We start from the raw sequence: 27,026 nt of genomic DNA on the forward strand, positions 1-27,026 counted from the left end.
TATCGCTATTAGCTCTATCTTTAATTTTTCAAAATGTACAGTTGCTATTGCATGCACTCATCTGTGTTTCACCACACACATGAGTGCATGCTTACCAACTGTTCGTCTGCAACACTACTATCACCGACATCTAAGAAGGGAGATCCCCCCTTGAACGGCCCTTCTAAGGTTTCTCTCCTCCACATTGCCTGTGGAGCTTTTTTTCCCTATTGTTAGGTTTTAGTGAGTTTTTCCTTACCTTCGCGTGGGGTATGTCTGGGAGTGCTTGCATTCTTTCATTTATTTGCATTCATCTAAAAAATGTTTGGACCCTATGGTGTTCTTGTTCTGTTCTTGACTTATTGTTATGTTGTCTTCTTGACTTGTTTAAAGAAGACCTGTACGGCCCATGGGGACATTAACGTGTGTTGTCGGGCCCTATAAATAAATTTGATTTGATTTGATTTGATTTGATTTATGTATTATTTGTATTACTGGCTTTTCCAGTGTTTTACCTACTCTACCACTGCACAGCAATTGGGCATTTTCTTTCAAAAGTGGTTGCCATTGGTTACAGACAGCCATGTTCATTCTAAAATATAATTTTAATATCTCTATCATTTCTAGGCAGCGGTTAGAATCACAGGCTGCCTTTTGAACCCACTCAATCATCTAACAATACGACTTGGAATATGATCATTGTCCAGTTTTACACAAATAGCAGCTTTATAGATTTAGAGCTTCTGTGTTACGTTTCGGTACCTGTGTTTATGTTTATGTTTATTTAGGATCCCCATTAGCTTTTGCACTTGACAAAAGCTATTCTTCCTGGGGTCCAGCACTTACAATACAACAATATTCAATACATTAGATCATTATCAACATCAACATCAATTACATCATTATCAACATCATTAACAATCTCATCCTCAGTTAGGATGATATTGTACAAGACATTTATAAATTATTATTAGTATTATTATTATTATTATTATTATTATTAATTAATAATAATAATTAATGATTTATTATCGGTACCTGTGTGAAGTTCAGTACAGGCAACAGCTGTTCCAGTCTGGACAGGAACTCGAACACCAGCTGTTGCAGGGTTCCGTCGTATGCAGGGCCATAGTTCTCAGGGAACACCTCCTGTGGAGACAATGACAGGTCAGTAAGCAGCAACAGCCCTTTTCCATCATTATCAGACATTGCTTTTAGATTACATTAGATTAGATTCAAATGTATTGTCATCATACAGCACAAGTAGAGTACAACAAAAAGAGGTTTGGCATTCAACCAGAGTGCAAATTTTGCAGTAAAGTGCAACGGCAATTATACAATGTACAGGTGATTAAACTGGGTACAAAATATACAATATATTTTGGGGGGCGACAGTGGCTCGAGAGGTAGAGCAGTCGTCTGGTAATCCGGAGGTTCCCAGTTGGATTCCTGCTCCTCCCGGGCAGCGTGTTGAAGTGTCCTTGAGCAAGACACTTAACCACTAATTGCTCCTGATGAGCAGGTTGGCACCTTGCATGGTTGCCTCCGCCGTTGGTGTGGATAAAAGTGCTATATAAATGCAACCATTTACCATTTATATACAAATAGTACTACTGTGTGTATGTACAGAGCTGTAGCATAGACTGTAGATATATCTAGTATCTACAGATGTGTAAAAAGGACTATGTGGAGGTAAATACAGACAATTTGGTCACAAAATAGTCCGGATATACTACTTGGTCCAGCGAGATCTGTATTTATTTTGTCACAGAGGTATGTTGATGCGAAGGGGACAAGCTTTCTCAGCGCAGCATTACACAACACTGGGTACTTGTTCCGGACTGATATCCAGAACTTTGCGAGGGCCTGTCCAGTTAGCTGTTAGTTTCAGTAGCTTGTCACACGAAAGACCATTGAGTGCCGCCTGCTGCGTCATGCATAATGAACGGATCTTTGATCCAGTTGTCCAAATTGTCTGTGCTCTCTCTCCAAAATTGTTCAATGAGCCCTTCTAGTGGCTACAGATGATGGACTTCAAAAAATTATTTGCAACATTCTGTTCCTACAAAAAGCCAGCAAGCAGAGTAAATACCCCAAAATCTTCACTGGAGATTATCCTGGAGTGCCACTAACAGAGTTTCTTAATCGAGCTCTCCATTTTAGCTGAGAGTCCAAACAGGTCTGTGTCCCAACCTTGTAGTCCCAGATTCAACGCATTGAGGCGGTCAAAGATGTCGGCTAGATATGCCAGCTGTGCCAGCCATTCATTATCAGCACATTTCTCTGGCAATGGGTTGTTTTTGTCTGCAAGGAAAATCTGCGCTTCTTCTCAGAGTTCAAAAAGGCGATTTAATACTCTGCTTTGAGATAGCCACCTCACTTCAGTGTGGTATAGCAGCTGGTTATGCGCAGAGCCCATTTCATCGCAGCCAACCGGCACCGCTTCTGACAACAAACCTATCCATTGCGAGTCCAGGTTACACACTAAAGACCAGACTTGGCCTCTGCGATTATAAATGCGCAGGATGTAGTGAGATGTGTATTGGAATACCGTGTGTCGGCCTCCGTTGATGAAGGGGCGAGACATGGCAAATACACACAGCTGCCAGGTGGAAAACCTAGAGCAGTGGTTTTCTAACCACGGTCCCCAGCAGGGAGCGCAGGTGGGTCATGAGACGAGGGAAGAGGGAAAAAGCTTTATCCAAGCGAAGGGCATTTTGTGAACAGAATATACTGTACAAGACCCACGTGGGCCTCCTACAGGAGACCGGAGTTTCAAAACATCTGCAAATCCAGTGTGAATTTTCAAAAACGCATAGCACTCAGTTCCATAATAGGACAATCCCTAAAAATAATAAAAGTGACTCACGTGGAAGAAGTACTCGTTCTCAAAAGGTCCTTTGAGTAAGTTCTGAACCAGACTGGCAAAGTTGGTGTACGTTGTCTTCAACGCGTCATCGCTACTCTGTCGAGAGGTTTGGAACGTTACAACAAAAACCTTATGAAACCCCATTCACTGAACCCCCGAGTGCAGTTTCAAACTTAAAACAGTTAACAGTAACAGAACTAGGGATGAGGCATGAGTACGGTAATGTTTTCCCAGATCGAGTACTCACATGAATTACTCGAGTAGTGCTCAAGTAATTGTTTAGGGGTCTTTAGAACACATCTTAAAGAGCATGCAATAATAACAAGATATTGTGTGTGTGAGTCACACACGCTACAGATTTTATTAGGTATTTATTTATTACCGTGGACATTTGTAGTAATTACATTACCTCTGCAGCAGGTCTCTCCGCTCATGGAACGGCATGTCCGTATCAATACTAGTCTATGAACGCTATTCAAAGTGGGCGACATGTTGTTTGCACGATTTGTTAGAATCGATGCATCGATTTGAATATGTTAGAAATCGATTATAATCGACATTTAAAAAAAAATTATTATTATTTTTTTTTTTAACCTATAGTCCATTCATGCTGAGTGAATCAGTTCCCCCAGCCACATTTGTGTATGGGGAATTAACTGATGAAAATTTATCAAATTTATCGAATCGAATCGTGGTCAAATGAAGAGATTTCATGATGCATTGAATCGTTGCCTGAATAATCATAATCGAATCGAATCGTTGTGAGGTCGTATCGTTACACCCCTAATATACACAAATTAGAATAAAAATAACAATATAACAATAAACAGAACCCTATTTCACATTGAAGGATTGAAGGAGAATCAACAACCTGTTTCCTGGAGCTCAGGTCGACCGTGCAGGCGTGGATGTTATCCAGGTGGTTCTGGATGGTCTTCAGGTCCACAGGGACATCCTTACGACACAACTCCAGAACCAACTGCAATAGACGGATTGAACCATTAAGAGTAGCGGGGTCACGGTAGAAGGTCACGGTAGAAGCTGTTTAAACTCATCCTGCCACCACCATATCCCAGTGAAAAACAACGTCAGACAAAGCAACCAACATCATCATGCCCGGAGACCGAAGCAGACGTCGGTGTCAAAAACTCTGGTCTTCTTCAAGACCGGCACTGACTGTTTTGTCTGCAAATATTGAAGGGCTGTCAGCAGCTAAACAAGACCTACTCGCTGCGATTTGCAAGGAAATGCAATGCAATGCCTACAAGAGACACATCGATGTCCTCCTTCGATGTCCTCCGTTAGGTGGACCCTGCATAGCAACATAGGACTCTACAACTTCTAAGCTGAATAGCTTCGTATATGGACACAAAAAGAAGATTAAGAGTAGTCAATATTCAAAATAGATTTGTACATATGAAATTTGTCTTCCAAAGAATATATCTGATGGCTAAAATTGACAAAATAATCATAGTCCGCTTTAGACCCACATTTATAAAAATGTATCAAATAATAACTCCAATCTAGTGTAAGCCTAATTGTGAAATGAATCAAAGCTGATGGTCAATTGTGCCAAAACATAAAGTATTAGGCTATAGCCTACTAAATGTTTTATCTCAATAGGATATCTGTTAAGATTAAGGGCTGGTGAACTTGAGAACTGTTAGGACTAGGGCGGCTAAGTGGCGCAGTGGGCAAGGCGCTCGCCACTAACGCAGGAGATGCTGGGTTCGAGCCCAGCTCTCGGCATTAATAATAATAACTTTATTTGTATAGCACTTTTCATACAGAGGTTGCAGTTCAAAGTGCTTCACAACAGTAAAAAATACAGGCATAAGCGAGCATAAAAAGATAGACAGGTAGAATCACAGTGTTTCACATAAGGATCTAGCATCCCAATAGGCTCTCCGCTTACAGTTTTCAGTAACACAAATAGTAAAAATAGTTTAAAATGATTCAGTTTAAAAATAGTCAAACAATTATAAAATAGAACGGACATACAAAATACAGGCATAAGCGAGCATAGCAAGATATGGCAAATCACAGTGTTTCACATTAGGATCTAGCATCCTAATAGGCATTGCTTCCGGCATGGCTGGTCGTTCATACTAATACAATTGGCAGTATTAGGGGGTGGGAAAGCTGGTGGGTGGGGATCAGACGTTGTGGACACAGCGACTCCTACAGGTCGGTTGGTGCGCCTGTACAGCAGAATCAGGAAGTATCGGGGGCAGTGTGAGCCTCCCACGCGTTACGCCTCGCCACTGAGAGATCGCGCTGTGCAGGTGAAAAGATGCGACGGCTGCCTCCTCGTGTACCGGAGGGGACACGTGATGCAAGGCTTCGTCCACATTGCAGCCGACCAGTGGGAGGCATGGTCTAACAACGTTCGAGACAGGGGAGGGTAGAATTGGATAATACAAAAATTGGGATGGGAGAATAGAAAATGGGGAGAAAAAGTAGATACAAAAAAAAAGAACTGTTAGGACTATCTGACTCTTAATAATAAAAAAAAAAAAAAACTGTTAGGACTATCTGACTCTTAATAATAAACACTGTTAGGACTATCTGACTCTTAATGATAAACACTATTAGGACTATCCGACTCTTAATAATAAACACTATTAGGACTATCTGACTCTTAATAATAAGCACTGTTAGGACTATGACTCTTAACACTTTGACTGCCGGGAACCGTCTTTAGACGTCTTTGCTGGCCATGCTAAAGTTGCCGGAGGACGCGTTACGTCGTCCTTATATCAATATTTCAAAAATCTGCGATCGGATTCATATGTCCCCTCCGCTGGCCTGAGATCCACCAGCAGGACCCACTGAGCTCTCTGGCGGTTCAGGAGCGCCATCTGGTGGCCGATCGGCGCAATCGCCAAACAGGATGTGGCATAGAGGTTGTCCTAGACGTCCGTAGTACTTCCGGGCGCTCGCTATAGGTCATGGGACTCTGGCTCGTCACGCTACATGGTGATCGATTGGCAATAACTCGATAAACAACATGATTTGGACGTATATACCATTATACAAGCTGGAGATGGACCGGGTAAAAATATATCCCATAATGATAAGATTTCTACTCTACGATGATCGCCCAACGGCGCGCGGAGACTGGGGTGAGTTTCAGCGTGTAACGTTACCGTCTTCGATACTAACTGCTATTATCAACATTTGACCCACATTAGATGATTGGTATAAGGCTGCCCACGGAATTATAAACGCCCCCTCGCCCATCCGGTCAACATCAGATGACGTGTAGTAACTTCTAGAAGTACGTCTAGTTGGAATTTTTTATATCGCGCTGATTGCCATCAAACTGTATTTCATCATCAATATAATGCATTTGGGGCTATATATCACGTTCTGGAGAAAGCTGCAGAAAGAGATGAAAACATACTTATACATTAGACCATACTTTACTATGAATATGTGAATGAAAAAGTTTAACGTTGCTACACAATGAACAATACATATAGGACTTTGAATGGGCCCTAATAATGGCAATGTAGCAATAGAATTTAAAAAGTTATAGCCCTGCAAAGAAGGGGACTTTCTCCATAGACAAATAGCGCTGGCAATCTATGGTATATCATGAATTTAACCTTAGGCAGCCAAAGTGTTAATAATAAGCACTGTTAGGACTATCTGACTCTTAATAATAAAAAAATAACTGTTAGGACTATCTGACTCTTAATAATAAACACTGTTAGGACTATCTGACTCTTAATGATAAACACTATTAGGACTATCTGACTCTTAATAATAAACACTGTTAGGACTATCTGACTCTTAATGATAAACACTTAGGACTATCTGACTCTTAATAATAAACACTATTAGGACTATCTGACTCTTAATAATAAGCACTGTTAGGACTATGACTCTTAATAATAAGCACTGTTAGGACTATCTGACTCGTAATAATAAACACTGTTAGGACTATCTGACTCTTAATAATAAACACTGTTAGGACTGTCTGACTCTTAATAATAAACACTGTTAGGACTATCTGACTCTTAACACTTTGACTGCCACTCACGGCTAATCTCGGGTTTACGATAGTTACGTTGAAAGCCACTCACGAGATTTCTCAGATTTTTTCTTTTTTTTTAGCGATCTGAAATCATATTGCATCACGCGAGCCTACCCTAGCCTACCCAAGGGCCGCCGGCGATCAGATGTGAAAAAAGCGCCCCCTATCGTCTCCCAGATGGTAAATGGTAAATGGAATGGACTCAATGAAAATGGATGGGAAAAAAATAATATTCCAGTCCACATTTTCCAGTCCACTGATGCAGCCGGGGTTACCAGAGTTCATTCTGGATCCTCTGAGCGCCGCGGATCATGAGTTCTACTGTATACACGTTAGATCTATACACTTATCGATTTTTTTTTCTTTTTTTCTAATGGTGATCAGGAATTGGAATATACCAGTTGGATACCATCTGATGTCAGGTAAGGTATCTGACTCTTAATAATAAACACTATTGGGACTATCTGACTCAATAAGCACTGTTAGGACTATGACTGTTAATAATAAGCACTGTTAGGACTATCTAACTCGTAATAATAAGCACTGTTCGGACTCTGGTGCAGTGTGTTATTACGGTTTGGACCATGATGATGTATACCATTACCATTATCACTATTACTACTGTCTGATTGAATCCTGCCACTCACTACTGTTCACTACTACTACTACTGTTGTATCACTATCATCATTACTACTTGCACTTTGTTCTATGTTCTATTATCATTACTACCTATCCTACCTGTACCCCCTATGCTGCTATGACACTTTCCTTTTAATAAAGGAACACTTGACTTCATAGAAATATGCAGTTAGCTTTTTATGTACTTGGACAGTACAAGTAAAATTTTTCCAATTGGCCTTGCTTTACGTGGATTTATAGAAAAAATCAATGTACATTTTGTTCCTCACATTCACACACCGACAGACGGTGGAGGGCAGGCAACCACGCAAGGTGCCAACCTGCTCATCGGGAGCAATTAGGGGTTAAGTGTCTTGCTCAAGGACACTTCGACATGCTGCCCGGGAGGAGCAGGAATCGAACCGGGAACCTTCCGACGACCGCTCTACCTCCTGAGCCACCATCGCCCCACAATGTAGAATCTAGATACAGCATGAAAGATATACTACTTCTTGGCCAAAAATGCTGATAGGCCTGTAACGTTGACAGACTCTTTGAGACCACCGAGCCCTCACCCGTCCTCTCAGCCCCAGGATGAGTTCAGCCCACTGGTGGCAACTCAGCAGCTCAGGAACCATCTCTGACACCAAGCTCACGAATTCCGCCAGCTTGTCGTATTGCATCACGTCGCACCGCTGGGCCACGCGCCACATGAAAGCAGACATGAGACGGATGGGCGGAACCAGGAGTCTGAGGCAGGGCCGGGGAAGGACAGCATCTGGCGAGGAGTTGAGAGAAGCAAGACTATTGTGCAAAATCTCCACCAAAATCAAGAATTCCAATGTGTCATTTCCATGGCCAAAGAAATTACCCATATAACTTGTGATTGATTGATTGATTGATTGATTGATTGATTGATTGAAATTTGTATTAACAGATTGCAGAATGGGTACAATACAGTACGGCTCAATACACACAATTGTTAAGGGGATGCAGACCAGAGAAAGACTTTCGTCTTGTTTACATCAGGGTCCCCCATTTTCAATTCATTATAACATATTATGACATACATCATGACATACAGATAGACAGTACTGCTACATCTATACATTTATGACATACCAGATTTACAAATACAGTGCTGTTTGTGATACAAAAATACAAAAATAGTCTAAAAAAAGAGATATACATTTGACGAAAAAACTGTACATTCTCAAGACTTACTCCCCTGGGTGCTCTCAGAGTCATCTTACCATCTTTCCCAATTAATTGTCTATCTATGGAGCAGCTCCAAACTTTATATTTGATGATGTTATGGAAAATATGTTTCATCCCATTACAATTATTTCTACATCTTACTGGGCCTATAGTACAGACAGCATGTCATGTGTTCTCTGTTAAATACATTATTCTCTGTACAGCCTTGACTAGTAGTTAATATAGTTAACTAGTATACAGCTACTCAGACACTACGGCGACAGTCTAACACAGTGTTCTTAAAACAACAATGACATATTTCCAGAAAATCACACCTTGTCCTTTTCAATCTTGTATCAGATATGACAAAACCAATAAACCCATCTTTGTTTTCCATTTAGTCATTCCAAACTGGTATATTTAATTGTAAGTCTGACCAGACCTCTTTCTCACTTTCTGGCCAGACGCTTGTACAATCACTTGCCTTGTCTCTGTCTGAAAACTGAGAGGATATATTATGTGGCCACAGAAAATAAACTACTTAAATTTGAAATAGCTTGACTCTATCTGAATTTCTACAGTTTCGCTGTTTGGCTCATTTAGAATATTCCACAACAATGACATCTCAAGTATAAAGTATTTTCGAACTGTCTTCGACCATCTGAATAGCGTGTGCAATGCATGAATTATTATATTGGGAGTTAGTAGGTTAGTTCCCCTTTACCCTCCCTCCACCCCTCCTACCAACCTCCTACCTACCAACCACCTCCAATGTACAGTTTCTTCGTCAAATGTATACTCGTGTCAAAAACAGTACTATATTTGTAAATCTGGTATGTCATAAATGTATAGATGTAGCAGTACTGTCTATCTGCATGTCATGTATGTCATATATTATGTTATGATGAATTGAAAATGGGGGACCCTGATGTAAACAAGACGAAAGTCTCTCTCTGGTCTGCATCCCCTTAACAATTGTGTCGTATTGAGCTGTACTGTACCCATTCTGCAATCTGTTAAATAAAATTGTCAATCAATCAATATAATATTAGCTAGCTAGCGATGTGTTCTTATTCAATGAATGGCGTGGTTAGTTACTAGCGAGCTAGCTAGCGTTAACCGTTACACTGACCAGCACCGTCTATATAACGTATAACCATAGACAAGTTACTTCACAAACCTTTGCCACTGGACGTGGTTTCCATTGCCTAAATGATCCAAATAGTAGCTGCTGTGTTACATCTGACAATGTTCATTTTATTCAGGGTTGATGCTAGATCACACGGGGTCATCGGCGTTTTTCGCCAAGCTGCAACGTCGCAAGTAGTCATAATTTTAACCTCAGAGCTTGTTTATTAAACACATCTCTACGCCTACTGCGCTACTACCCGCATTACCGTAAACACTCTTCTCTTCCGGGTCTTTTTCCGGGTTACATGAAGCACTTCCGGGTCAGAAGAAAGCGTGTTATTGCATCCCTTCAAAATAAAATATAGATTTTTCATGGTCTGTTTTTATACCTCAATCTTTGCTCACATTTACTTGACAACAAGGAATACATGGAAAGTCATCTTGAAATGGCCAAACGGGGTGGTTGACAGTAAATATGTGTGATTGATTGATTGATTGAAAAGTTTATTAACAGATTGCAGAATGGGTACAGTACAGCTCAATACATACAATTGTTAAAGGGATGCAGACCAGAGAAAGACTTTCGTCTTGTTTACATCAGGGACCCCCATTTTCAATTCATCATAACATATATGACATACATGACATACAGATAGACAGTACTGCTACATCTATACATTTATGACATATCAGATTTGCAAATACAGTAGGCCTACTGTTTGTGATACAAAAGTGTCCAGAAAAAGAGTTATACATTTGACGTAGAAACTGTACATTGGAGGAGGTTGGGTGGGGGTGGGTGGGGGGCTGTACATTGGAGGTGGGGGGGGGGGTTGGGTAGGGGGGGGGACACTGTACATTGGAATACTGACAAAGCCATACTTGGTCATTTACTGTACAACTGGGTTAGGACATTTGTAGGGGCCAGTTTCGAATTGCAGTCTCCCGTAGGTGTTTTTTGAGAGTGTTTTTGAAAGTGGGTAGTGATTCACATTCCTTTACAGCTTTGGGTAGGGCGTTCCACATTGATGTGGCATAATTGCGAAACGTGTTTAGTCCCTTGTTTGAGCCGAATCTGGGTTTAACATGATTTGTGGAGCTCCCTCTGGTGTTGTGATCGTGGTATTCACTGACCTTTGGGAAGTATTTTGACATGTACATGGGTACCTTGGTCGCGTAGTGTATCTTGTAGACCAGGCCCATTGCAAGTTGCTGTACTCTGTCGTCTACTCTAAGCCATCCTAGGTTGTCAAAGTGGGCAGGGGTGAGGTGGGTTCTAGGAGTCAGGTCAAGCAGTAGTCTGACTAGCTTGTTTTGAGATGTTTGTAATTTGTTTTTTAGTGCCTTTGAGGTGCTTTGGTACCATGAGGTGCAAGCATAGTCGTAGTACCCTTGAATGAATGCTCCTGCTAGAGTCTTCAGGGTATTCTTGTTTACCAGAGAGGAGATCCGGTACAAGAATCGAGTTCGTTGGTTGACTGTATCCACACCTGTCTGTACAATACATACCTGCACATTTTTACACATTTGTAGATACTATATTAATTTTGATCATTATGGAAAATAGCTCATGTTCTCCCATTACATAAAAGTTGAGATAGAAGTCATCTAAATAACTACAGATCAATATCCAAGCTATCCTGACTAGCAAGAATCCTGGAATCACTGGTAAATTATCACGTGGTGTAGTGGTTAACACTGTCGCCTCACAGCTAAGGTCCAGGGTTCGGTATCTCCCAGGCCTTTCTGTGTGGAGTTTGCATGTTCTCCCAGTGCTCGCAAATGGATTGGACAAATGGATCGCAAAGACAGGAGGTGGAATGTTCGCCCCCTGAACGAAGACAGGTATGTGATATATGTCCCTATGCCATAAATGTCATGTATGTGATGTATGTCATAAATGTTATGATGAATTGAACATGGGGGACCCTGATGTAAACAAGACGAAAGTCTTTCTCTGGTCTGCATCCCCTTAACAATTGTGTGTATTGAGCCGTACTGTATTGTACCCATTCTGCAATCTGTTAAATAAAGTTTTCATTCATTCATTCAGGACCACCGTGGGTGAATTTTCCACATTAGTCCACGAGATGCGCCAGATAGACCAGGAGAAGCATCATGCATATTTCCGGATGTCGGCCAACTCCTTTGATCAGTTGGCCCATCGGATCGCCCCACTCATCACGCACCAAAAGACACACAGAGCTCCAGTCTGTGCGAACGAGAGGTGTGTATTGAGCCGTACTGTATTGTTCTGCATTCTGCAATCTGTTAAATAAAGTTTTCATTCATTCATTCATTCATTCATTCATTCATTCATTCATTCATCCATCCCTCATTCACATCATCACTGCATCCCCTTAACAATTGTGTGTATTGAGCCGTACTGTACTGTACCCATTCTGCAATCTGTTAATAACGTTTTCATTCATTCAGGTGTGCCGGGCAATTTGGACTTGTCTGCAGCCGGAGTTTGTCGCCTTCCCGTCTCAGACACAGTGGGTGAACATTGCCCAGGATTTCTGGAGAATATGGAACTTCCCACTGTGTCTGGGTGCCATAGACGGGAAGCATGTCCACATAAAGGCCCCTCCGAACTCCGGCAGCGACTTTTTTAATTATAAGGGGACACACTCAATCGTCCTGATGGCTGCATGCGATGCCCACTATCGATTTATGATGGTGGACATAGGGGCATATGGCCGGGAATGTGATGGAAAGGTACTGAGCGAGAGTGCCTTTTGTTTCAAGCTATTCGAGGGCACTCTGGGACTCCCACCACCAGCCACCCTGCCTGCCAGGCACGGATGTGACAAGTCCATACGTGATACGTGCTTGTGGGAGATGCTGCATTCCCGCTCCATACAAATCTGATGCGTCCATTCCCTGGTGAGTTGATGCTTTTATCACAATTTATTACATGTCTGAATCAGCAGGAGTTATTATATCATTTATATTCTAATTTAATGTTTAGACCCTGAATGCAATTCACTAGATGATTATATTCACATGTTTACGGTCATGTGTCATACAATGAAATATTAAGTGTTTATCAACCACTTTATACAATTTCAAGCATAGATAATCATAAACCTGGTTTCAAGCAGGTGCACTCAAACTTCCGACTGGTACTGTATGTATACACACACCTGTATGCATGCTTGTTTCAACAAGCCCTTACATTATAAATTGAACTTGTGTGCATATGATAGTTGGATGGGTGAAAATGATGGTACCTACATACAGAGTTTATAGATTCCTCTCACTTTTATCTTTCCACAGGCTCCAACCTCACTGTTGCACAAAAGACATACAACTACCGCCATTGCCGGGCACGGCGCATCATTGAGAATGCATTTGGCATCATGGCGTCCCGGTGGAGGATACTTGGCCGGCCAATCGACTGCAGCCCTGAGAACACTGTTGACATTGTGAAGGTACATTATGAATTGAAAATGGGGGACCCTGATGTAAAGAAGACGAAAGTCTTTCTCTGGTCTGCATCCCCTTAACAATTGTGTGTATTGAGCCGTACTGTATTGTAGCAATTATTATTTTTTATTCTCAACATTGCACTTTACTGTACAGTTGTATTTATGTGTCTTATATTGCAACTGACTGTTGATTGTCACATCCTGGTTGGACGTACACAATCTCGTTGCACTGTCTTGTACGGTGTAATGACAATAAAGTGATTCTAATCTAATTATGGGAAATGCGCTTACTGTCTTCTCCAGAGTCAGACAAGAAGATGGATACCAATTTCCTCTCTGTGTTCAGTAGAAAGCTATCCGGCTGCAGGCTAGCCTAGCTTAGCACAAATGAATGGAAGTGGATACGGATCAGCTAGCTTAGGCCAAAAACACCTCTCCCAGAGTCCATTAATTTGTGTTAAACTAGGCTAGCTTGCAGACGGATAGCTTTCTACTGAACGCACATGGAGGAAATTGTTGTTTATATTCTTGTCTGCAATTCATCCCATTGCTGTCACATCTCTCTCTCTCTCACACTCACACACCACTCTGGAGAAAGGGACTCAAGAAAATAAGTACACTAAGTACAAGTAAATACAAATAAAGAAATAAGTACACAGGCGAGCTAAAATAATTGCACATTATATTGATGCACGGGGGTGCAGTAAAGTGGCTGAGCATTGTAGCAGCATTCGAGTCCAGTAATGAGCGGGTTAACGGTTCGTCAGGCATACTGCCTGTGGGTAGAAACTGTTCTTGTACCTGTTTGTATGCTGCGGACGGTACCGGCAACCGGATCGTAGGAGGGAGAACAGCTGGTATCCCATGTGGTTGTGGTCCTGGATGATGGCGATGGCTTTGTTCCGACACCTGGACTCATGGATCTCCTCGATGGACGGCAGTGAACACCCAATGATCTTTTCTGCTGTCCTCACGACTCTCTGTATGGCTTTCTTGTCCTGAGTGGTGGTGTTGCCATACCACACAGTGATACAGCTTGTCAGTGCGCTCTCTACAGTGCCTTGGTAGAGGTTCACAAGCCATTACGTGCTTATGCCACACTTCCTGGGGCACCGCAAGGGGTAGAGGCGCTGGTGGGCCTTCTAGAGGCTGGTGGGCCTTCGGAGATCTGGAGTCCTAGGAACCAGAAGCAGTTGGCTTCTTTTCGTTCTACTGTATTTGTGCTGCATATAGACAATACATTTCAATCTAATCTAAATATGGATGTCTGACTCTCATGGCTATCAAATGTAGGCTACTTCTTTTTTTAATAAATTTTTTCTTTGACCACCTCGGCCGCCGGTCCACAATTCAATACCTGCTTGTCCCACCCCAACCATCCTAGCAGTCGAGATCTGGCTATCAAATGTACTTCTAAAGGTTCCCCTCTAGATGGCGGTCCAAACTACTGTATCTAACTTCAGATATTCTTTTGTCATTGAACCCTTTCCCACAAGCTAAATGGTTTCTCTCCATTATGAGTTCTCGTGTGTGCCTGGGTTGGGCATGCTCCAAACTCAGTCCGGAGTGAAATTGGAGCTGGAGAGAAGGCCACTCCTGCAACCCCACTTCATTGAAAATTCTTCTTGGGTTCAGACCGAGGAACTGTTTTCTACTGAACGACACCCTTATAAATGGACTACATGAAACTGCTCACAACAAAGTCTGGTTGTTATCCTGAGTAACTGGGTCTTGATTTCTGGTGGTTCTTTGGTGGTTTGAGCGCCACAAACCAAGTGCCATTGAGCTCCATTGTATTTACAAAAATGTACAATGTATACCTATTACAAATTAGTACATATATTACATATTCAAAGAACTTTGACATTTTACCTCCCCTGCTGGGGAACAAACCTGGGGCACTCGCATGGGAGGCAAGTTCAAAATCACTCTCAAAGAGCACCTATGGGTGGCTGCAATTTATTATACTTTATACTTATAGCACATGCATGAGGTCTCTTTTGAAAGGTAACATTCTTTTTTTTATCCACTTTTTCTCCTGTTTTTTCTGTGTTTTTCTCCCATCCCATCCCTGGTCGTTGCTTGCATGTGCCCCCCACTGGTCTGTCTAGGGAGGGTTGATAGATACTATCACATGTCCCCTCCGATACATGCAGAGTCAGCCAGCCACTTCTTTTTACCTGCCAGCGCGGACTCTCATTGGTGAGGTGTAACGTGTGGGAGGCTCACACTACCCTCACCATCTCCCTTCCTCGCTGTGCAGGCGCCCTGACCGACCTGTAGGAGTTGCTGTTTACAACGACCAGAATACCACCCCACCGGCTTCCCTCCCGCTGACTCTGCCAATTGAGCCAGTATGACGGCCGGCCAAGCCGGAGGCAACGCTGACAGCCGGATTCGATACCAGTGTCTCTTGCGTTGGTGACGAGCGCTTAGTCCGCTGCGCCACCCAGCCGCCTGAAAGGTAACATTCTGAAGTTTCTTACAAAATAAAGAAATCAAAGAAGAGCAGGCAGACGAGCGCAAAGGGGCGCGATGTGCGTGGCCGCCCGCATTCGATCCGTCCGATGTTTACAAGTCAACAACTTACCCATAAAGAAAGCAGAACATTGCACGACAGACAACGATGTTGTGGAATCTGTATGTTGTTCGTGAAGCCTTGCGGAAGCTGTTCACTCTCCTGGTCTTTTGGGTCAAAAGCGCTGGGCGCGGTCACATATCATACTGTCACACTGTAGGACAAAACACAAGAGGGGGGGCTTATCATACTGTAAGACAAAAAAGGGGGACTTATCATACTGTCACACTAAGACAAAAAAGGGGGACTTATCATACTGTCACACTGTAAGACAAAACAGGGGGGACTTATCATAATGTCACACTGTAAGACAAAAAAGGGGGGCTTATCATACTATCACACTGTAAGACAAAAAAGGGGGACTTATACTGTCACACTGTAAGACAAAAGAGGGGGGGCTTATCATACTGTCACACTGTAAGACAAAAAACAGGGACTTATCATACTGTCACACTGGAGAACCCTGGTGAATATCTCAGCCTGGGACATACGCACACACACACATGTGCGCACGTGTATGCACATACACACACACACACACACACACACACACACACACACACACACACACACACACACACACACACACACACACACACACACACACACACACACACACACACACACAGATGAGTACTTTATCACCCTCCCTAGGCAGCATTGTTCTTTGGATCAGTTCACCTTATTGTCATGCACCTCCAGGATTCCCGTCCGCCTGTATATTTTACCCAACGGAGTTGCACTTCCGCGTTCGGTTTGCCCGATCTGATTGGCCACTGACGTTTTTTTCAGCGCCAATCGAGTTACTCCTAACAAACTAGTTAAGCTTGGCGACTCTTTCGAAGTCGCTCTCTTTTGAAGTTGGTTAAGGTTAGGGTTAAGGTTAGGGTTAGTTGGTTAAGGTTAGGGTTTGTTGGTTAAGGTTAAGGTTAGGGTTAGGGTTAGTTGGTTAAGGTTAGGGTTAGGGTAACAGCCTGTTGGCGCGATTGTTAGGAGTAACGTGATTGGCGCTGAAAAAAACGTCAGTGGCCAATCAGATCACTCAAACCGAACACGGAAGTGCAACTCTGTTGGGTAAAATATACACGCTTCCCGTCCACCATAATTATTGGTTCTCCCACTCTATCCCTACCCAGCTACTCTCCCTCTCTCTAAAGTACAGGATGGGGTGCAGGTGTGTGACACCGGAGGAGCAGCTGATTGACATATACCGGCTGATTACCATTCCTACCATTCCCAGTCGATCGAATGACTGGATGGTTCTTAGGGTCCCTCAAGTTTGTTCTGATCTAGGGAAGTCAGCTTTTTCCTTTGACGCCTCTAATTCATGGAATGTCCTTCAACTCTCTCTGAAATTGGAGGTTCTCCCTTCCCTCGGTATGTTTAAACGTATGATTTCAGACCATTGTGTGACTACCTGTAACTGTTTTAGCTGATCTTTTTTTTTAAATTATTTTAAAACGTTTTTTATTTTTACTCTGGTGTTTAATTTTCTGTGAATATTGTTTGTATTATGTACTGTTTACATTATGTACAATCGTCATTTCTGTAAATGAGGGAAACCTCAGAAGCTTACGATTTTAAATAAAGGTTGAAATTAAATTTAGACCTGGCTCATGTAACGGAGGTACCGCAGTATATCCACAGTCACGAGGTACAAGTCGTGTAGTGGCTGTGGACGTTAAGCGGTACTGCAAGTAAAACTCACTCCCCAGAGGCATCCAGACCCGGAAGCAAGAAGTGAATTCACTTCTTGCTTAGTGGTCTGTGATGCCGCCCGTGACGCGGGCGTCCGGGGTTCAACTCCCACTCAGGGCGATCCCTTAACAGGGGTCGAATCGACTAAAACACAACGCAGACAAGATCACACCGGCTACATGTGGTGCCGTTAGACCCGGATGCCCTGGGTGGAGTGAGTTTAGGGGGGTGAGTGTAACGGAGGTACCGCAGTATATCCACAGTCACGAGGTACAAGTCGTGAAGTGGCTGTGGACGTTAAGCGGTACTGCAAGTAAAACTCACTTCCCAGAGGCATCCAGACCCGGAAGCCTTAGTGGTCTGTGATGCCGCCCGTGACGCGGGCGTCCGGGGTTCAACTCCCACTCAGGGCGATCCCTTAACAGGGGTCGAATCGACTAAAACACAACGCAGACAAGATCACACCGGCTACACTCAGATGTCATGAGGTTGCCAGATCGTAGTTCCTATTTACCATTCCTTACATGGCTCACACCCTGTTCCAGAGTCCTGGATTCCTGTGTTTGACCTACGCCTGCCTGACCACTCTTCTCCGTGTGAATCCCCTGACTGTCCCGGCTATGACCCCCCTGCTTGTCTGACTACCCTGCAACTCGCCTACTTCCTGGACCGTTGGAGAACCCGCTCCCAGCTACGACCCTCCGCTTGTCTGACTAGTGACTACCCTGCTACTTGTTCACTCCCTGGACTGTCTAAGGACCTGGTTACCATATTCTCCTTTTTCTAAATAAATATACCTGTCATTTGGGTTTTCTCTGATTCCACATTGTCTCTGCCTGTTTGTGTCTGCATCTGGGTTCTGGCTTTAGTTAACTCTTACACTTATCCTCCCTATATGAATTAGTAAACCCTATAGAAGTCCTTCATTCCGACAGCCATCAGACTTTATAATGCATCACTGTGCCTCACTGGATCACTTACTGTATATTTCTGTATATTTTTACTGTATATTTTATTTTATTTTAATTCTTATTTGTGACTTTTGTTTTTGTCTACCTAAATGTTTACTGTGAGCGATTTGTAGTGCCAAATTTCCCTCGGGATGAATAAAGTATTTCTATTCTACTCTATTTTATTATATATTCCTTACTGCTGGCCAGTGTGACCTACCATAGTGTCTTATACCTGTATCACTGTACATATGAATACTACAACAACTCTATACATCTGATTAGCACTACACTCAGTAGTACTAATTTATATGTTTTATACCCAGTTTAATCACCTGTACATTGTATATTGCTGTTGCACTTTACTGTTACATTTGTACGTTGGTTGAATGCCAAACTTCTTTTTGTTTTTGTACTGTACTTGTGCCGTATAATGACAATACATTTTAATCTAATTATATATATATAAAAAAAAGTATACAAATGTTAGTAAATTTCATGAATGTAGCATAATTGTTGACCTGTCTTAGGTTAATGTGACCAAATAATTGTATATGATGCCCATCTCCCTAATCCCTATCACTGTCACTATTGATTGATTGATTGAAAAGTTTATTAACAGATTGCAGAATGGGTACAGTACAGTACAGCTCAATACATACAATTGTTAAGGGGATGCAGACCAGAGAAAGACTTTCGACTTGTTTACATCAGGGTCCCCCATTTTCAATTCATCATAACATATATGACATACATGACATACAGATAGACAGTATTACTATCGTCTAGTTCTGTCTCTATGTCTCTGGTTTTGTCTCATTTGTGTATTTGGTTCTGTTTCCTCGCGGTGAATCATTGTTTTTTTTATTGCTCTCTTCTAGAGAGAAGGGTCACGTCTGTGGCATCGCAATGATCTGTTGACACATGACGACGCGCTATTGATTTTTGCCCTGATGCGTCTCTCAAGCCCGGAGACTGCGCATGCGTCAGAAGGCGTTTCTCTTCACTGCTGGCTCTCCAAGCAGCCAGACCAGAGGCACCAGTCAACTCACAGACAGTCACTCAGTCGCTACCTGCCTAGCCGGGAGGAGGACATGATGGTTACCTACGCGTTCAGCTTCTTTCCGACCTCCGAGCATCAAGCCAGGCGAAGCTCGACAACACGATGACGGGGGAGCGGGGACGCGAGGAGGAGAAAGCTCGCCAGCAGCTCCGGCTCTCTGCAGCGACGTGGTGGGGAGGAGCGGGTCGGTACGTGGTGCTGGTGTCTCTGTGCGCGCTGTGCTTCAGCAACTCTCTCCACGGGGAGTTCGTGCACGATGACGTCTGGGCGATCACCAACAACCCCGATGTCCGGCCCGGCTCCAGTCTGCGCAACATCTTCACCGACGACTTCTGGGGCAAGAGGATGGCGGACAATACGAGCCACAAGTCCTACAGACCGCTGTGCGTCCTCTCCTTCAAGTAAGTTCAATACGAGCCACAAGTCCTACAGACCGCTGTGCATCCTCTCCTTAGTTCAAGTAAGTTCAATACGAGCCATAAGTCCTACAGACCGCTCTGCATCCTCTCCTTCAAGTAAGTTCAATACGAGCCATAATAAGTCTTACAGACCGCTATGCATGAATGAATGAAAACTTTATTTAACATATTGCAGAATGGGTACAATACAGTACGGCTCAATACACACAATTGTTAAGCGGATGCAGACCAGAGAAAGACTTTCGTCTTGTTTACATCAGGGTCCCCCATTTTCAATTCATAGTGAATTGCATCCTCTCCTTCAAGTAAGTTCAATACGAGCCATAAGTAAAGTCAATAAGTCGTACAGACCGCTATGCATCCTCAGATTCCTCACCTTCTGTAAGTTCCCCTCTCTGCCTCTTTCTCTCCGCTACACGCAGACTGTTTCCACAACATCTGGATGTAGTACTTTATGTTCTGTAGTTTGTCTCGTCAGTGCTGTGGTGGCATCGTTATTCTGTTTCCAATCTCAAATCAAATAAATCGACTGTAGGGTCCATGGCCACTGAATTAAGGATGACTGACATTGATTGATTGATTGATTGAAAACTTTATTAACAGATTGCAGAATGGGTACAATACAGTACAGCTCAATACACACAATTGTTAAGGGGATGCAGACCAGAGAAAGACTTTCGTCTTGTTTCCACCAGGGTCCCCCATTTTCAATTCATCAGGACATATATGACATACATGACATACAGATAGTCAGTACTGCTACATCTATACATTTATGACATACCAGATTTGCAAATACAGTACTGTTTGTGATACAGAAGGAGTCAAGAAAAGGGAGTATATACATTTGACGTAGAAACTGTACATTGGAGGAGGTTGGGTGGGGGGGGGTTGGGTACACTGGGATATTGACAACCATACTGGGTAATTTACATTGGAGGTGGTTGGGGGGGGGGGGGGGGGGGGGCACACTGTATAAACAAGCAAAACTGTACATTGAGGGGGGGGAGACTCTGTACAAACAAACAAAATTGTACATTGGACTATTGACAAAACCATACTAGGTAAATGACTGTACATTGGAGGGGGTTGGGTTAGGATATTTACAGGGGCCAGTGTTGAATTGCAGTCTCCCGTAGGTGTCTCTTGAGAGAGGTTTTGAAAGTGGGTAGTGATCCACATTCCTTTACAGCTTTGGGTACATCATGTTGTTGGGATCTAATGCAGTTTGTTGTTGCGGTTGTGATGTTGCACATCTGCTAAACTAAAGGTTTATTTGTGTAATGACTTCTAAAACAGGGAGAGCTGGCGGTGCAGTTAACTTGTTGAGATATATCCCACAGGATTGATCACTAGCATCATTTTCATGGGCATGAAATGTAAAAGATCTTAAAACTAGAGACAGACATAAAGTTGACAGACAAGGCCAAATAAACCGATCTAGTATAAATGAGCTCCGGTTAGAAACGGACAGATGTGTGGACTTTACAGCACATTAGGATTTTACGCAGCACCTGTTGCGCATTTCTGGAACTTCCTTTCCGTGTTTTGATATCGATTCGGCTACAGTAGGGACGTCGGAAACTTCACGGATAGCTCAGAAAGGTACAATGCTGTGGTAAGCTCGGCTGTTTCTTTAATGGTCTTCCTCCTCTTCCTCCTCCTCTTCCCAAGTGCTTTTGAGGGCGTGTCTCAGTGCAGTGGGGCTGGATCGGAATAACGGACTGAGAGATGCATTTTATAACACAGCATTAGCTCCAGGCCAACGACTCTAAAAAAACGAGCTTGTCAAACTAAATCTAAAACTACTTTAAACTAAAACTAAATCCAAACTATATTGTGGAGTCTGGAATCTCATATTCGATTCAATGCATTAATTTTGTCATCATTGTACAAGTACAGAGTACAACAAAATTGAGTTTGCATCTAACCAGAGTGCAAATGCAGTGACGTTCATTGTAATATACACACAGTATAACCTGCGGATATGGAGTATATATTAAAAAGCTATGGAGTAAATAATGTGCTAAACGAATGTATGTACAGTATTATTATACAGTGGTACGAGTATGAACACACCATAGTTAATATAACCAATCTAACTAGTGGTATAAATAATGAGTATATATATAATATATATATATATATGTATATACAGTGTTATATGGAATAGAATTATAGATTGGCTATCAGTAGTATAATGAAAGTAGGTATGAATACAGTGTAACACAGATGTAGGCAGTATTTATAGATTGCTAATTGCTCCCGATGAGCAGGTTGGCACCTTGCATGGTTGCCTCCGCCGTCTGTGTGTGAATGTGTGTGTGAATGTGTGAGTGAATGTGTAAAATGTGAGTAACAAATTGTAAAGCGCTTTGCATAAAAGCGCTATATAAAAAAGCAGCCATTTATAGATAAACATGGATTTGAGTATAGACAACAGATTTCAGTTTTGGAGCAGGTTGGGTGGCACTGGTCTGAGGAAGAACAGTTGTCATACCAGACTTTGATCCATGTGTCGGTGAGTATGCTTTCTGTGGCGCACCAGTAGAAGTTCACCAGAATCTGAGGAGATTCCTCAGTCTCCTCAGGAAGAAGAGACGCTGGTTGAGCTGTTGAGGGTCCAAGAGAGTGAAGCGTTGATACTGACCGAGACGTGTGTGCCTGCTTTGGTCTTTCTGAAGTCCACAATGAGCTCCTTGGTGTTGAGGGCCAGATTATTGTAGGCGCACCACTCCCTGAAGGCTGACTCATTGTTCTTTTCTGATGAGAACCACCACCGCTGGGTCGTCTGCAAAATTGATAATGGTGTTGGCGGCGGCGCCATGTACAGGAGTGTAGTCATGGGCACTGGTGCGTTGGTCATGGGACGGGGTTGCACACAGTGCAACCGGGTCTGTGCGCAGAAGCACGTGCACGCACATGCACGGATGTGCGCACGCGTGCACACAACAATGCGCTGCACTCGACTGATGCGCCAACTCGCCAAGTACCCACCTGGCTACTTTTCATAACACTAGCTCAGGTCGTCAGGTGTGTTCAAATACGTCCTCACACACTTGTGATTGAAATGTGTTACATTCCATTCCTAGAGGCAATTAGGCATTGTCTTTATTCTGTGCGCACGCAAGGGAACATTAATGCGCATGCGCGTGTGCACGTGGTGTCATTAAAACACAGTGCAACCAGGTATGAAATCACCGAACGCACCACTGGTCATGGGTGAACAGGGAGTAGAGCAGAGGGCTCAGCACACAGCCTTGTGGGACGCCGGTGTTCAGGATGAGGGCGGATGAGGTGAGAGACTCCCTAACCCTAACATACTGGGGTCTGTTGGTTAGGATGATGGCATTGAATGCTGAGTTTAAGTCGATGAACAGCATTCTCACTCTCTCTCTCGCTCTGTCTGAAAAATACATTTCAAAGATGTTTTTTTGTCTCAAAGCTTCATTTCCCACAGTTGAGGGGAGATAACAAAAGGCCTCTTTGACTGAAAAATAGTCACAACATGTGATTATAACAGTGAGGTTGTGTGTGTGTCTTTACTAAGCAGTAGACATATTATATTGTGTGATGATGACTGATCAGCAGCAACTTGCAATGGGCCTGGTCTACAAGATACACTACGCGACCAAGGTACCCATGTACATGTCAAAATACTTCCCAAAGGTCAGTGAATACCACGATCGCAACACCAGAGGGAGCTCCACAAATCATGTTAAACCCAGATTCGGCTCAAACAAGGGACTAAAAACGTTTTGCAATTATGCCACATAAATGTGGAATGCCCTACCCACTTTCAAAACCACTCTCAAAGAACACCTATGGGAGACTGCAATTCGAAACTGGCCCCTGTAAATGTCCTAACCCAACCCCCTCCAATGTACAGTAAATGACCAAGTATGGTTTTGTCAATATTCCAATGTACAGTTTTGCTTGTACAGTGTCCCCCACCCACCCACCCCTCCTACCCAACCCCCCCCCACCCAACCACCTCCAATGTACAGTTTTACGCCCACATACTGGAATACAAATCCATAATATCTCCATCACCTTCCATTCAAACAACGACCTCATAATATATCCACCACATTCCATTCAAACATCCATCCCATAATATCTCCGGTGTTAAAATGAGTCTCTGCTCCGGCCACTTGGTCAGTAACATCCCTGCGTCTCTGGCTCATAGGACAAAGTGAGTTCTGCCCAACACTCTGCAGCATACAGCCTGTATCACATCACCGGGGAAGAAGGGACTGTTTGTACACAATATGCATGCAAGACAACATATGGACACATTCCTGCACACACACTCCTGTGCCCTTGAGGTCGCACACACACACACACTCTCCTTTGCCCTTGAGGTCACTTACTGTATACTGATCTGCTCCAGTCATGGGCAAATATATTCATAGCCCCCCCCCCCCCCCCACACACACACACCTGCCTGTGGAAGTGTGTTAAGTGTAGCAGTGTGTTTCTGTGTCAGTGATCACAGCAGGGCCTCTGAAATATCCTCAGGGCAAACAAGACACAAACACACACACACACACACAGTAAATACAAACATCCATAGGCGAGGACTGAAATGTGCACTGAAGGGAGTTATGACTGTAGCAATGAGATGAGATGTATGATTTTATTAGGATCCCTATTAGCTGATGCAGAACATCAGCTACTCTTCCTGGGGTCAGACACATAACATATAAACATGACAATAGACATTTACAGATAAACAACCAAGTATATATATATAACATGGCTGGGCGATGAAACGCTAACGATAACTATAACTATCCTCGAAATAAACATGGAACGTGGTCGCAAAGTTTCGATATATCGATTTTCCAAGCTTGGATATCAGCACACGCGCACTAACAACCAATCAGTGAAGGAGATGGCGACAGCGAAGGAGACCCGCGGTGCACAAGGCTGGCTAGGATCATTAGCTTTCACGCCGCTATTTTATAGTTTACGTGCGGAGTGGGTGTGTGGCGTGAATTCTGAGGGTAACGGTTAGAGTAGTGTGGGGTATGCGGTGGACGTCGTTGCAATGTATTGGGGTGGAACGGAGTATTTTTGGGTGATAGTTAGTACATTGTCGTGGGATACACCGCTTGCTCTGGCTAACTGTGTTAGTTCCATTCTTATAATGCATATGATCCAGTGGCGGTAGGTTGCCCCCTGGTGGAATATAATAATCTATGCACTGGGCCGTGTTTACTGCGTAGAAGAACGGCGCCGGGCATAAGAAGTTAATTAAACTTGACAGAAATTATATCGACGATAATTATCGATATCGAGTGATATGAAAATAATTTTATTATTTTATCGCGATAACGTTTTTGGCCATATCGCCCAGCCCATACTATATATTAATGTGCACTAAATTCACAAGCAGTGAGAAACCATAAACATACATACATATACTACAGTATTTTACCCTGATTCATAGGTACTGGATACACCGTACATTAGGGGTGTAACGGTACACAAAAACCACGGTTTGGTACGTACCTTGGTTTTGAAGTCACGGTTCGGTACGGGTTTTCGGTACAGTGGGGGAAAGTTTGGCTTTCCATGTTCCACTCAGGGGTGATGTAGTGTGTAGTAACTAATTGTGCGTGTAGGGCTGTCGACGAATATTCCGTTCGGTACGGTACACACTTGTTAGATTCCGATCAATCAGCCAGTATCACCTCTGCATCGCTGTCGTCGTGTAGTGTCTGCGTTGTGTTTATTTCTCTCCGTCTTCCCATACTGGCTGTACAATCTTTGTCATTCCCCTTTAATGCACTCCGTAACCATAAGTATTCGACACTGGACAGCGTAGTACCTTTTCTTGAAAAATGTTGTTTATTACATAAACAAAAGCCTCAGATGTTACCCATCTCGTATTGTCCTTGAGAAAAGTCTTTGATGGAACACTAAATTCATTATTCTAATTATCTCTCCTCTCACCCCGCTCGGTGATCCTGCGGCCTAGCTGTTATCCAAAAGCCTTCGCGGTTGTCGTGCCACCCCCCCCCCCCCCCCTTTCGTGGGGAGGAGCCGTTTCAAAGTCTCTGATCAACGTCCGCTCGCGTCAGCTTCGTGTCTAGATCGTTCTTAGTCTGCCCTTACCCGGAACCACTGTTAGATTTATATGATCTTTGTCATAGCAACGACGGCCTCGCCCCTCTTCTGGTTGTCATGCGACACGGCCATCTTTGACCACAGCTATTTGACCCAGATCACTATAGCAACGGCAAAGTTGATATTATTTCTTCAGTGCTGCTGTAGACACTGACCTTGATGCTGTGGCACCCAGCTGATAACGGCCCTCTGCCCAGTTGGACTGGAGACAGACACGCATGCTAAAAATGATGATAATGGTATTACCCTCTTAAAGCTCATCTCTATATATCGGTTATAAACCAAATGAAAATCACAGATTTCCTTCACACTGAAACAGTTCGGTACGGATACGTGTACCTTTACACCCCTACCGTACAATGTAAACATACATACATATACTAGTCTTTTACCCTGATTCATAGGTACTGGATATAATGTACATACAAAGTAAACTCTTGCCACCTATTTGTGTAGGCTATTGATATTCCTATCACTAAAATATTAATTAAATAAAAGTACTAACTATAGGTGTGTGTGGCTAAATGTACAGAATGTGACTGTGTGAGAGAGAGAGAGAATAAACTAGTCAGGAGGAAGAGAGGACATGATGATTATAAATACTGATGAAGGGAGGATGGATACTGGTCAGTAGATGGAGAGAGAGGGGGGAGGACATTGACGTTGTGTAAACGCGTGCAGACTGCAGACCTCTGCCAAGGCTTAACGGGGGAATTCCACTCTGGGTCTCTCTTGCATTTGTGGGAGATTTGTTTTACTGCAAAGTTAAATGAGCCCACAGCCAGGCAGCTCTGCATATTGTCAGGCCAGATATATAGCTCCTAAACTACTGCACATGCTCCTGCTTCCTCCTGGTGTTACAGAGATATACTGTAGCTCCTAAACTATATATATTATATATATATATATATT

General features: G+C 43.1%; 2 protein-coding genes across 5 annotated transcripts in view; one reads left to right on the plus strand and one right to left on the minus strand.

Annotated features, from left to right (window-relative positions):
* LOC311241414 (uncharacterized protein) overlaps positions 1–10,038 on the minus strand; it is a 28,485-nt gene extending 18,447 nt beyond the window's left edge. The window contains exons 1-5 of one of the 2 annotated variants that reach the window (XM_084330231.1): positions 9,887–10,038; positions 8,085–8,287; positions 3,720–3,827; positions 2,849–2,944; positions 1,018–1,128 (exon numbers count right to left, since the gene is read on the minus strand). In XM_084330231.1, coding sequence (XP_084186357.1) covers positions 1,018–1,128; positions 2,849–2,944; positions 3,720–3,827; positions 8,085–8,287; positions 9,887–9,911 — 543 coding nt within the window. In that variant the 5' untranslated portion in view covers positions 9,912–10,038. The remainder of the gene's footprint in view (positions 1–1,017; positions 1,129–2,848; positions 2,945–3,719; positions 3,828–8,084; positions 8,288–9,886) is intronic. The other variant, XM_084330232.1, reaches the window with a different exon arrangement.
* A 9,526-nt stretch (positions 10,039–19,564) lies between these two features.
* Positions 19,565–27,026, plus strand: part of tmtc1 (transmembrane O-mannosyltransferase targeting cadherins 1) — a 128,666-nt gene continuing 121,204 nt past the window's right edge. For all 3 annotated transcript variants that reach the window (XM_084330647.1, XM_084330649.1, XM_084330648.1), the window contains exon 1: positions 19,565–19,961. In XM_084330647.1, the coding sequence (XP_084186773.1) occupies positions 19,663–19,961 (299 nt within the window). In that variant the 5' untranslated portion in view covers positions 19,565–19,662. The remainder of the gene's footprint in view (positions 19,962–27,026) is intronic.

This window comes from Notolepis coatsorum (genome assembly GCF_963971535.1).
Source record: "Notolepis coatsorum genome assembly, chromosome: 15".
NCBI classification, from domain to species: domain Eukaryota; kingdom Metazoa; phylum Chordata; class Actinopteri; order Aulopiformes; family Paralepididae; genus Notolepis; species Notolepis coatsorum.